We start from the raw sequence: 13,708 nt of genomic DNA on the forward strand, positions 1-13,708 counted from the left end.
AAAGGAACTTTGGAAAATAAACGTGACAGGCTGCGGGATGGAGTCATGGATTTAACCAGCCTCTTCTCTGCAAGACATTTCAGTTTGGTGGATACAGTCTCCGATGCAAAAGCTAAGCGCAAAATGCAGTGCATAGCTCCCGAGGCTCACTTAATCTTAGTTAGACCGGCAGAAAGAATGGAAGCGGTGTCAAGGGTGATACACAGCAGGCCTGCAGGAGCCGCCCGCTGCCTGGTACCAAGGGAAGAGCTCCTCAGCCTTATCAGATCTCCTTGGAAAAGACTGCACATTCCTAAGGAGGGGCTCAGGACCAGGCCGTGGGATAACCAAAGCTCTGGGCAAGGGATGTGGAACAGGCTGAAACGCCTTTGATCAGTTGAAAGGAGAGAAAAAAGACCTCCACAACCCCCCCCCCATCCCTCGTTTGCTCTCCAACATTTGCTGCTGAGAGGATGTGACTGAGCTAGGAGTTAAGAATTCCCCCAGAGCAGAAGTGCTGATCAGACAACCTACCCAACACTGCATTTTAAAAATAGCTTCCAGTTAATGTTGATTTTTTTTAAAGCTGTGTTGTTGTTACTGCTAATGTCAAGAAAGAGCACTAAAATAAGGGCTTTTATAACTGAATGAGCTTTGCGCTATACTTGGCTCTTGTCTCTTCCAGAACAGGTGATAATTCTGCTTTTGTTTAGGATAGGCATTTTTCTTATATTTTCTCATTCATTTTTCCAGTGGTTTTAAACCTGGACACAAGAGGGACATTTTTCACAGTGAGGACAGTCACCATTGGAATAATCTCCCCAGGGAAGGGGTTGGCTCGGCCACGTTGGGCACCTTCAAGAGCCGGCTGGACAGGGCACTGGGCCGTCTTGTCTGGGGTGGGCTCTTCCCAGAAAGGTTGGGCTAGGTGGTCCCTGAGGTCCCTTCCAGCCTGGGATTCTGGGATTCTGTGATCTCAAATCCCGAGAATTTTACAGACTGTTTCTAAGGGGTCCAAAACAGAAACAAGGATGTTACCACTAGGTGTAAATCTCTTCTGAAATTTCTTCACCCGAAAATTGCAAGGGTCCATAAACCTAAAAAGACGGGAAAAAGTACCACCCATTTGGTTTATAAGCCTCGTAGAGGATTACAAACACCACAAAACAAGAGTGGCATTGCGATCTAATTGGAAGTGTTTGCATGCTCAGCATAGTAGTCTGTAAAATAAAAAAGCCAGTATTTCACCTTCTAGAGTTGCAATAGAGAAGTACCATTAATAATGGAGAATTGAAAGATTATGTTTTCTGCGTTATTTCATTCAAGAAGATTATAAGACAAAAGAAGAAAATTAAAAGACACATAGGGGAGTTTTCTCCAAAGTAGAAACTAGCTGTGACCTCTTTAATGTATCAAATGAATGAAGGCACTAAAGCCTCCTCCCCTCACCCTCGAACCTCCCTGTGGGAAGCAAAATTGTGCCATCTAGTGGGATTTAGGCCAAGTCTAAGCTGTGCATTCTCACCAGACACTACGCACACCCTACAGACCACCTCTGCCCAAATAATTTCAGGTTACGGCATGGCCTTTTTTGGGTTCCATTTGCTCCCAGGCTCAAATCCGTCCTCTACTGCAGCTGCAGGAGCGGTCTGCAGCCAGCCTGTTCACCCTGCCAGGCTTAGGGAGCAGGGAGGACTCCGCGTGCTCAGGAGGGGAATGTTCAAAAGCTCACTCGGGACTTGCGGGATGGCGAGTGCGTCACGAACAACCGGCCAATGCAACTTCTCAAGCGCAGGCTCTGAACATAGGGGAAAGCAGGGGCAAACGTGGCAGGGTTGGCTGGCTACGGGGAAACTGTTCGCTCCCTGAGCCAGGCAGCACTGGCAAGGTAAGACACATCCCACCAAGGCTGGGTTTTTTCAGGGGCCAGAGGAGGGGAGGGAAAGTCACTTTTTCATTTTTGTGCTAAACCCACGTTTCTTCTTGCCTTCTGAGTTGATGGGAAAGATGGGGAAAATCATTTTCACGAGTAATGTCTTGGCAAATTTGCAACACCAAAGCCATGGGGCTCACCAGGGATGAAGACTCTCCCGCTTGCCAGGCAGCCAGCTACGCTGCACAGCCATAGGGCTGGTGTTTGCAGACAACGCTGTAATACAATGTAAACAGTCTCATTTCCTAGTACTCTTTCGTAACCTTAGTTAAGCAATATAGATTTCAGTACAATCTTTTCAGCTTTGCCCTTTATGGACTAGTGTATCTTTATGCCACACAGGCACTTCCCTGCTTGCGATTTTTTTCTTGTGTGCTAGTGATAGGAGAGCGCCGGATACTGTCCAATTCCAATACTAAGATCAGTCCAAGTGTTGCAAGTGACTTACACACCTAACTAATAAAACCTGATAGAGGTCCTTCGGGAGCGCTCGTTAGTGCCTCGGCCACAACAAGTGAATCAGTAACAACGCCGCAAGTTTTCAGTATTAGAAAAAGTAAAGTTCACTGGCCAGTCCTCAAATAATTAACAACCTTTTCCTCTACAATTGCAGCGAGAAGTGACCTTTTCCAACAAAACATAAGCTGTTTTCCTCCAACTCAAAGCATCCCCTGGAATAATTGAATCAGCTCTGCGCACCGGCAGACCTTTGTCTTGCATGAATCAACATGGAAAGGAATCTTAGGAATGTTTTGGTCATTTCTTTCGGATTTTTACTTCTCTTCACTGCTTATGGAGGACTCCAGAATCTACAGGTAAGCGGAGCATCTCCCGCCAGTTGGCAGGACAGCTGCCCTGGAAGGGCACGGGCCGGCCAGCTGCATGAAACCCGCCAGCCTCTCCACCGTGTCCGTGAGGAAGGCATGCACAGGAATTTTTTAAGGTGGGTTTGGACATCCACTTAGTGCAGGTTAGTATCCCTCACCCGGATCCATAGCATTTACTAAATATTTTATTCCAGTACTTCTCAAATAGTTTGAACCCTTGTGTCAAACAAGTATTCCTTAGGTCCGCAAAAGCTGTTTGAATGAAAACTAAATTTCTCTGAGATTATTCTCAAAATAATATATTGCAGAATGGAAAACAAATTCCATTTCTGGAAAGGATTTGGTTTAAAGATTTCTAAATTGCTACAATTTTTTTATTGTCATACAGCGATGTAAAATAATAAAACCGTATGCGCAATCCATTAAATAATTTAAGTATTAAATAATACAATAATTCCTGCCATCATGATATAACAATAATAATAAAAAATACTATTTTAAATCAAATGCAGCTGTGGTTTGTACTGGCATTAACATCTTAAAACACTGTAGCAGAGATGGGTTTCTAGAATGACTTGAACACTCAGGATACGATCAGAGCTGGCTTGTTTCACATGGCCGAAATAAAAGACTGAGGGTTACTGTGGCTGTCTATGAGTATTTCAGAGTAAACACAAGGAGGAACTTCTCAGACTAGAAGACTGCTGTTCTAACGACAAATAAATCGATATAAGTCATCCACAAGTAACTTTAGGCAGGATATTAAAAGATTACCTTGATCAACAGGGTTGGATTTTCCCACTGGTGTGGGAACCTGTATGCTCTGAAGGTGGAACTTGATATATGGCACGATGCACTTGTTTGCAATAACACGGGGTTGACCTCAGTTCAGGAAGAGGTCCCTGCTAGCTCTGTACACCTCTCTATTCTCCTCTCCTTGAGCAGTTTCTGTCTGCTGACGCTGTCAAATTCTGAGTTCAGGGAGGTTCTGCAAAAACAGTCCCAAAAATGGATGGAGATGTTACGAGCTGGACAGGCTAACGAGGTGGATAAAGATAAAGATAAAGATAAAGATAAAGATAAAGATAAAGATAAAGTCGCAAGTCAGCCCCACGGTCTGAAATGGTACACGCTCAGGTTAAGGGCTGGACCATAAAGCCTCCACTAACACTGCAGGAGGGACTGGTGCTGACTGATGAACCAGCCCTCTGCTCCCTCCAGTTTGTCTTGGTGGTTGAAGCGGACTTGCTGAGAGACAACCAGAAGTAGGTTATTTTATCGCATGTAGCCTGCAGGACGAGCATTAAAAACTTCCATCATTTATTTCAACATTCCCCCCCAAAAAAAGAAAAAAAAAAACCAACAAAACAGTAACAATTAAGCTAATTCTATGATTTTGGAGACCTGGCTCCTAAATTTTGGAAACTGTAGCTGACAAAACGAGGCATGTGACATTTCAGAAATAGGACCTCAGTGACCAGGAAGCCTCTTTGCCTGTTCACAAACAGCTATTCCGATTCTCAAATACATCGACACTGCTCGACAGAGAACCTCCTGCATGGCCGGACCACGCAGCCACCACAGGGCTGGGAGGTGCTTGGTGCCGGTACCAGCAGCCTCGCCCTCCTCCAGCGCTCTCCAGTGCTACCCCCCCAGTATCCATCCCCCTTCCACAATCGTACTGGATCGTGTCAGCTTTTAATGAAACAAACAGGAAAATGTTGATAAGCAGCATCTTGATCTCGTTGTAACTTTCACAGTATCAAAGCAAGAGAAGAACCATCTTGAACATAGAATTTAAAACCTAGTTAGATCAGTAAAATGTTATTCCTCCCTTGTGAAAGTGTGGGTGAATCGATTACTTCCAACTACAAAGGGCTGCTGTGAGCATATTAGGATATATTGACCTTGGCCTCTGAAGAATTTCAAAATGATCAGACCTGTAGTTTAAAGCAAACAATCTTCCACTGTCACTAAATCAGCTCTTGCAATGCAGATCTGAGTATATTCCTGCCTGAGACAAAAGGGGAAGGCCAAGAAAAGAGGTTATCCTTCATCCAGTTTGCTTCCAAAGACAAACTCCAACAAATTACGTTAAAGAATCTACAGTCTGACTTACCAGAGCTTTGACTCTGAGCAGTCATCACCTGGTTCTGTATCATATTTTCATAAATGGGCTACCATTGTGAGGAAAACCATAAATCCATGATCAGACTGCTTTGGGGAAAGGAGACAGTAGCACCCAGCCCCAGCTTCCACCTCTCTCTGTTTCTGCCTGAAGCCACGCTCTGTGCACCACAGTAACAGATGCCTGTGGTAAGATTTGCCTCAACCGCTGTTTTTGTCCGTGCAGAGCAGTCTCCACGCAGAAGAAGGCCTGGGTGTCGCTTCCCTAAGTGCGCTCTACGCTGCGCTCCTCTTATCGTCCATGTTCCTCCCTCCAATCCTCATCAAGAAGCTGGGCTGCAAGTGGACCATCGCAGGCTCTATGTGCTGCTACATCGCGTTCTCCTTAGGGAACTTCTACGCTAGCTGGTACAATTTAAATATTTTAACCCTGTCTATTGTGTTTGAACAAAATCAATAAGGGTCAAGTTCGTTCTTCTTTTTCTTCTCAATCCCTACTCTACTTCTGTGTTGCGGATTTGAAAGTTGGATGCAAAAGGCGTTACCTGCAAGAAACAGGGATAAATAAATCCAGTAGCAGGTGAAAATGTGAAAATGTGCAAAAACCCAGGATGAATGCATCCATCCACCCACCTGAAGCTGCTTCTCTAACTCATGTCTGTAGCAGAGATTTCCCTTCAGGAAAGACAAAAATTAAAAATCAGAAGTTTCATTTAAAATCCAAATGACTTTTAGGACTGTTTAGGAAAAGATTGGTAGGGGAAGGCTCTCTTCCAGCCAGTGGCTCTGGGAGCAGAGGACGACGGGAGAAGGCCAGTTCCTGCCTTGCCCTTTCAGAGGTGGATGAACAATTTACCTCTGCTCTCCAGTGACAGGGGACGCAACTCTGCGGAGGAAAGCTGTTGTGAGCCATCTTCTGATGCGCAGGTGCAACTGAATTCTCTGTTACAAGGGCACATGAGCACAGACCTAGCCAGCCTAGCCCAGACCTAGCGACACAGCTGTGGGTGACTGCACATCCTAAACTTCGTAAGGCTGCCCCTTCCTCGACATGTAGTAGATTCACTGAATCACACAAAAGATAGATCTATTTCTTTGATGTCTATTTTTGCCTCTGGATCTTTGGGCAAATGATTATTATGCTAATGGATGATAACTACGCTAAATAAAGTGTTCTTTGGCAGGTACACACTAATCCCTACCTCTGTGATACTGGGCTTAGGAGGAGCACCACTCTGGTCTGCCAAATGCACTTACCTCACCATCGCTGGCAATTCATATGCTGAGAAAGCAGGAAAAAACGGGAAAGACATTATCAGCCAATACTTTGGGGTCTTCTTTCTGATATTTCAGTCCTCCGGCATCTGGGGAAATCTCATCTCATCCTTGATATTTAGCCAAGCTTCCAACAAAGGTAAAATATATTTTAAAATCTATAAACATCATATGGGTCTAGATAGGCGAAAGGTGGATTTCCGTAGCTGCGCTAGTGAACCTCAGTTGCCTTCACAGTCAGTGGAAACAGACACTTCAGATGTGACTTAGCTCATTTGAAGGTAGATGCCTGAAACAGATGGGCTAAATCGCTCTCTGGAAGCATCTATTTTCTATCAACATCATCATCAGCTATAGGGTTCAGACAACTAGCTCAAAAATAGATGTCTACTGAATTCCTTTCAAATTCCACCCAATTTGTAAAGCACAGATAGGCTGCTGACAGTGACAGCCTTTCACATCTGACTTCTATTTAAAGTGGATTAAAACAAAAGGCAAAACACTGAAGCAGCCTTTTCGCAAAGCTTGTAGTATTGGATTAATTTGCTGTTAAACTTTCAAGGTTGGTCGAGCTGATGCTGGCGCTTGCTGAAAATGAGTGCTTTACAGAATTGTCAAGAAGAGACAGAAGTAGCTGTTGGCAGGAGCCTGCACGGCAGGGCTCCTCTGCTGTGTTTCAGACTCAGACAACAGATGCCGATGTAGCTTGAAGAAATCACTCAGCAGTTCTGCCCTCATTTCCCATGCTTGCAATTGGGGTATGCTTTGAAAGGGAAGTTGTGAAGATAAATTTGTACGTGGACCCCTCCTTAGAGATTCAAAGTGCTACAGCCTTTTATCATTGCAGATTCCCCTGCATTCCCTATCCTGTCAAAGGCAGAGCAGGATGGACATGGAAAGAGCTTTCCATATACACTGCTACTATGAATAGCAAGAAGTCACTTCTCTTCCCTGGCTCAGTTAAACAGTGTGTCCTTTGGAGGATATTCAAACAGGCATTCAGTTAAACCTAAATATCAGGGAGCTGGCATCAGGTTTTAATCTTTGAACCCTTGGGTTTATAGCACGGTAGTTGTCACAAGGTGTGATACTCAGGGAGACTCACGCTTCCTCTAAACGCAGTCAACTAGAGATGAAACACCATCAAAGCAGAATGCTAAAGGACTTTATCGGGTGCAGCCGAGCCCTGCTGACCTGATCACAACGTCTCAGGAGGAAACGGCCGCTCCGGTTTCATTTGCAGGGTGGAGGCTCTGGTGCAGCTGTGGGGTCTGCACAGACAGTAACCATTTTACTCCCCTCTGCCTCACAGCACACATCATGTTACGTGATGTTAATAAGAGAATTAAAATACTCTTTTTCTATCTTGTAAATCCTCTCCTAGTTTCACATCTGAGGATGTTCTCCTAAATTCTAAGGAAACTCTAACTTTTACTTATTTTTTATCAGTTACATTGGATTTCAGGAGTTGTTGTGCTCCTGCGAAGCGTGCTGTGAACAGCTCTCAGGCCCAAAGGCCTTGCGTAGCCTCACAACAGCGATGAGCAGTCATACTGTAAGCTTCCCAACTGTGCCTCCCCAGTGAGACTCAGCTTTAACCTAGAGGGAGCTCCTTGCAGAGGGCTAAGGCTCTCCAGGCACCCGCCACTTTTCTTTTCCCCTGACAGTGCAGCGAAGAGATGCACCCATATTCTCCAGATACTTAAAATGTATAATTTCAGCGATCAGTGATTAGGTATGTATCCGCAGAATCGAGATGCACAAAAATCAAGTGGATGTGTGCACTTGACATATTGCCTGCACCACCACATCCAGACACAGCAAGGCAGGCTACACCATGAGGTAACACTACAACAGAAGACAGTAATCAATGTAAATTACAAGAGTCATCCTTTCTCAGTCATCAATATTGCAGCCTTATTTCCAGAGGAGCAGAGCAAACCTCGCCTTGCAGCTTCCATATCACTAATTGCATGTGCATCTCCATCTCCAGATGATGCACAAACAGATAAGAAAACTGGTTTACATACTTCCACGCTTTACCAGTGTGACTCGCTCACCTTTTGCATACGGTAATTTGGCTGAGGGTCTGTTTGTTCAAAACTGCGTAGCAGTAGCCACCGGCTATAGTAAGATAAAGATTTTCTTTACATTATTATTTTTTATCTGATGTAGAACCTATGAAGCTAGGTAAACAGCTGATTCATCTTGCAGTGGCTTTGATTGGAAGCGACGGGGAAGAACACACTAAAAATAGTTACACAATAATTGAATAATTGAAAAATTACAGATCGAGTCCTGTTTAAGGAATCAGCCAAGGGATGCTGCCTTGCCCTTTGTTGTGCTTGGACCAGTGACAAATTCTGCAGCGAAAGCATTGAAATAATTGTGCAGCTTTCTGATCACCCTTCCCCACCAGACAGCTTTCTCAGGCTCACACTTTGGGTTAGTGTTTCTTCTTTACAGACAGGGTACTGGAGGAAGCGGGCATGGTGTCGTGGTGACAACACGGGCTGCGAGCACACGCACGTGCATGGCTTTCACGCGTGCCCAGCACTACACTCATGGGATTGAACAAAGCAAAGGTCTTACTCCAAACCCTGCCAAACTGTCCTAGTCTCAAGTATGTTCTCAAAGAGTAATAAAGCCAGTAATAAAGTAACAAAGCCAGGAAAAGCCGTTTTCTTGGAAGACTGCATTAGTGGGTAACCATAACTTGAATTTATAAAACAAAACGATGTCTTAAGCTGGTTTCCATTCCTGTAACATCTACAGAAATTACCTGGAGAGGGATAATGTCCTCTGGCTCTAAGAACTGAGGTCTATCAGTTCAGTGCTGGTGCAGACTGAGGGACCTGACTTGTGGGGTGTTATGATTAAGAAGTGCAGATACACACTGGAACTTTAAATACTGCAAACCGAGCCTGGATTCAAATTTCAGTCTCTGGCTTTAGTCCACGTCTCCATGCAACCATCAATTCAGTGTTCTGTCCTGAGCAACTGTTTCTGTTAAACCAAATTTTTGTGTGTTAAACTGGGATTCTGAAGTTAAACATCTCTAATCAGGAAGGATTTGAAACTAGGCTCAATCACCAAGCGCTGGATTCCCTTCTCCTTATATCCGTACATATAGCGAGCACTCATCTGATCTCTTCCCTGGCCTGCCTTTCTTTTGGTTTTTACTGAATCAGTGGAACTCTCAGAAGAAAACCTGGGATGCTGCGGAGCGTATGACTGCACGACCGATACCACTAACACCACTGGGTCAGCAGAACCCTCCAGCTCCTTAATCTACGCTCTGCTAGGGAGCTACACTGGTAAGTAATCCACTGCTACTGTGAAACCTAGCGTGACTTTGCAGATTAAGTTTCCAACTTCCTCCTTCAATCCAATTTGCTAAAAGGAAATAAGATATGTGAGAGCTGTAAACAACGCCTTCCTAAATAGTTTCAAACGCTTTGTGCCAGTGCCATATCAGTTTTCTCTAAAGGAGCAAGACATTCTTTACACCTTTTCACCCGGAATAAAGCTGAAGCCCAGCATAGCGACCCCACTGCTTGCCCGAAGTCAGTGCTGCTCTACAGACCAGAATCAGAAGTACGCCCACATTGCAATCAGAGGGTTACAGCACCTTATCCAGTTATGCATGAGATGATAGTTTTACATTCTCTATCTTCAGGATCAGCAATAGTGAACTACTTACTGGTGGCTTTGGGCAGATTTATATAAGCACGCAGCGGTCCGAGGCGCTAAGAGCAGCCTAGCTAGTGGTGCCTGCACTCACCAACTTCTAGTCATCTGGGGACGCCTATCAGAACTGGCTGGTGTCCTACCACACATCAAACAGCTTCAGCACAAGAACTGCACTGTAATTAGAGGTGGACCTGAGCCACGGCTCCCAGAACATGCAGTCATTTGGGGGAAGGTTATTGGATCCCTGCTGAGACTTTAGAACTTCAGTCAATTCTCAGCTGTGATGCTTGAATTATAACACCTTAGCGTGACAGGCAAAGATAAAGAGAAGCACTTGACAAATTGTCATGTTTCCCATTTAGTAACTACAGCTGCTATAGACCTTCCTTGCATAAGGCTAGAAAGGAATCAAACACAGGGAAGGCTGATGCCATCAAAAGTCAGAAAGACAAAAATAGATACGCAAAGATTCATTCAGTAAGGAAAGTTCAAAAAGTATTCTTCTCAAAACAAGTTCTTCCCTGGATAAAGGGGAAGTATCAGGCAAGGCAGTATGTCACCTCAGCTCTGTTAAAGTATCTTTGCAGTCTCTGCACGTGGATGTACTCCCTATGCTGAGACAGATGCACAGAATGTGTCTTGTGGTCAGAGAGTGTGCGATCTGGTCGGAGCCAGCCCCCACCAGACAAGCGTGTCACAGCAAACCCTCCCTCCTGCCCAAACCTCCATTCCTAATTGGTGAGAAAATGCAAAGAATATCCCGCCACTTCCCTTCCAGAGTGTGCTGGAGCTGATGCCTTTCTGCTAAAGGCAGGTTTGGCTCACAAGTTTAAATTTAATTTTGATGACTAACATATACGGCACCCCCTTAGGCTTTGCTCATGCAAAATGAATGCAACCCAGCTGTCTACTGACCCCACACCAGTAGGGTTTCATTTTTCTTTTGAGCTTTTAATAAAAGATATGTCTTTTCCTACCTCGAGGGAAACCAAATAGCTAAATATTTCATTCACACACATTTTTTAAATGTCGCCTCTATTTAGTTGCTGAATACATATTTGGCCCAGCTTGGGTGGAGAGTGGAGACAATAATGGATAAGTCTTTTGTTGTTTAGTTTTCTTGAGGACTGCAAATGTTTCTATTTATGTTCATATCAACTACTATTAAGCCATGAAGTTACTTATCTCCTATAACTGCTCTTGATTCATTTGACGTATCTGTTAGAATATTTGTCCTGCAAATGTGCATGTCCCGCTCTCGCCCATGTAAGTCCTGCAATCACCCATAACCGCTAATAAACACCCTGGCAGAACCGACGACTTACATCGCGAAGGGTTTACAGCTCAGCCACAGTGGAGAACCAGGACACCAGAGAATACAATTTCATTCTAGGAGACATGTATGAGAAACAATATGAAAAAAAGAGAAAAAGATGGCAATTTACTGTACATCTGCTAATATATTCTGGCAGTAAAGGTTCACAGAAAAGAGCATGCCCGTACAGAGTAACTTAGGAGCACATCGCACAGGCAGCGTGGATGGGAAGACGTGCCTGGTTCTCCTCTTACTCTGAACTCCACATGTTTCCACGGATGGATTTCTAGTCAGCATAAGTAAGACAGGAAGCATAATCACACCTTGCATCTGTAACGAAGCCATCAGTTGTGAATCTGTGGCTGCTTTATGTATAGTATGAGCCACAGTTATCTTCTTGATAACAGGAAAAAAAATTTGACTCAAACAAACCTAGACCAATACATACATGAACATTTGCCGATTTACTACCCCATGTATTCTTTCATATGCTGCTCCTGCTAGGAAATCATAGGTTCAAAGCTGTAACTTCCATCTTTTTCAAGTCACCCAGAGCTGACTGGAAAAGGAAAAAAAAAAAGCAACGTGTACTGGGATCCACGACAGCAGTTCTGCTTGTAGCCCTTTATTTTTCTTTCCATGTATTGGAAGGAAGATCCCTCCCAGCCATGAAAACCTTGGCACGGGAAGTGACTATTCCTCTCTCATGTTGATCTACAGTCTTCTGATAGCTCCTGAGGGAGCTGTTTCTGGCCAGCTCCCTGTCCCCGCGGCCCCCGGCTTGCCCTGGAAGGGTGAGCGATCACCCTCGGCGGCCGCGCAGCTGCCCCTGGCGGCTGTCACAACAGGCCGGTCACAGCTCAGCTGACGGGATCTGCGAGGCTCACAGCTGTATGCAGAAGATGTGAATGTAGATCAGGCCTTCTTGTTTACACAGAAATGGCCTCTACACTGCAGCGGAATCAGAGGCATCTGCCAAAACATCCCACAGAGAGCTAAGCACTAAGTCAGAACAATAACAGCAGCAAGCGACTTCCCATCATTCTTCCAGCATTCCTCATTTTTTCATGAACTTTTTGTTTTGTTTTTGCAGCTAGTGGTGTGCTAGCTGTGCTGCTGATTGTTGTATTTCTGGACCAGATCAAATCTGACCAAGCAGAGACCGAGAAAGAAATACTAGAGACACCATCCTTTTGGTCTACGTTCCTAGCAACTTTCCAGCATCTTAAAGATAAAAGACAGTGTCTTCTAATCCCTCTGACAATGTACAGTGGGTTTGAACAGGGTTTTCTTTCTGGTGACTACACAAAGGTGTGGATGACAATGAAAATCTATTTCTCTTTAATTGGTTTTTGTGCCTCTGTGTCTTACTATTGCATCTGATCTATATTTACTTGCTCAATGAAGATGTTTTCAGAGATGATTTGTGGTTTGCTAAATTACTGCTCGCTTCTACTTGAATGAACTCTGAGTGACATCTTCAAATAGGAGAGGCCAGCAGTAAATATGTCCCTTGGAACAGCCTTATAAAGAGCGCTGCAGAGAGCTTAACTCACCAGCGGAGGCCACAGCAGAGAGCTACAGGTTCAAACTCTTCAGCCTGTTGTAAATAACAAACTGGGAGAAAAGCCAGAAGTCTACAAAGCTTTTATATCTTCCTTCCTTCTGGCTTCCCTAGAGCGTAGAAGTGCAAGTCAGCACACTTACCACATATTTGATTTTGAGCACCTTTACGGTAAGAGGGCAAACCCTCAATGTGGCTGGCTGAATGCCCTCACCAGTCACTAGTGCAACAGGTCCAAACCCTGCTGGACTGAGATGATCAAACCACTTCTGCTCCTCCAGCTCCTCTACAACCCTAGGCCCACAGCATGTCTGTTCTCCGGACACTGGTTGAGAAAGCCTCCAAAGAAAGGGGCCAAACTTCCTGAGTGGCTCATTTGACACTTAAGCTTTCAAACCTCGCATATAACAGCAGAGTGCACTTGCTGCTGTGTTTGAATGGATTGAAAGGGGCACTCACTCCATGGCCATCTCCACGGGGTGTACACTCTTATAGGTGAGGTCCTCTTCACCTCTTGGGAGCTGCTCTGTAATGACCATAGCGGTGACTGTCAATTTTCATCTCTTGGGCTATGAAGGGAAGGGCAGAACATTTCTAATGCCACTTCTAGGAGTTTTATTTGCACAGTGAGCAGTGCTCCAGCTTCTTCTCCTGCTTGTTACAGCTCTGTTTGCATGGCATCAGTCTGATTGGGATCTGGGTTAGAAATATCGCTGCTGAAGGCCAGCTATGTCAATACGCCAGAGTCTTGTCAGCAAACTCTGCAGCTGTGCTCCTTTGATCTCATCCATGCTGGCTATTTACTAAATACTCGGGCTAAGACCCTTGAACTCTAGCTGCGTATTTTCACTGAATAAAACGTGTCACCACTGTCTCTTCTCTTCCAGGCGTATGTGACCTGTGCCCTGGGGATACATTACGTTGGTTATGTGATGATCTGCTTTTCAGCTGTGAATTCCCTCTCCTCTCTGCTCTTTGGAAAGATCTTGCAGTTC

The 13,708-nt window shown here is 44.7% G+C and overlaps 1 protein-coding gene and 1 long non-coding RNA gene across 2 annotated transcripts in view; one reads left to right on the forward strand and one right to left on the reverse strand.

The window, feature by feature from the left end:
- The window catches only part of LOC142055550 (uncharacterized), a 98,898-nt gene that overhangs the window by 72,837 nt on the left and 12,353 nt on the right, over window positions 1-13,708 (reverse strand). The window lies entirely within an intron of this gene.
- Window positions 1,560-13,708, forward strand: part of UNC93A (unc-93 homolog A) — a 22,620-nt gene continuing 10,471 nt past the window's right edge. The window contains exons 1-7 of the mRNA XM_075089631.1: window positions 1,560-1,867; window positions 2,526-2,727; window positions 5,093-5,274; window positions 6,051-6,280; window positions 9,333-9,458; window positions 12,243-12,460; window positions 13,601-13,708. Coding sequence (XP_074945732.1) covers window positions 2,641-2,727; window positions 5,093-5,274; window positions 6,051-6,280; window positions 9,333-9,458; window positions 12,243-12,460; window positions 13,601-13,708 — 951 coding nt within the window. The 5' untranslated portion in view covers window positions 1,560-1,867; window positions 2,526-2,640. The remainder of the gene's footprint in view (window positions 1,868-2,525; window positions 2,728-5,092; window positions 5,275-6,050; window positions 6,281-9,332; window positions 9,459-12,242; window positions 12,461-13,600) is intronic.

The sequence above is a fragment of the Phalacrocorax aristotelis genome, chromosome 3 (assembly GCF_949628215.1).
Source record: "Phalacrocorax aristotelis chromosome 3, bGulAri2.1, whole genome shotgun sequence".
Lineage (NCBI taxonomy): Eukaryota > Metazoa > Chordata > Aves > Suliformes > Phalacrocoracidae > Phalacrocorax > Phalacrocorax aristotelis.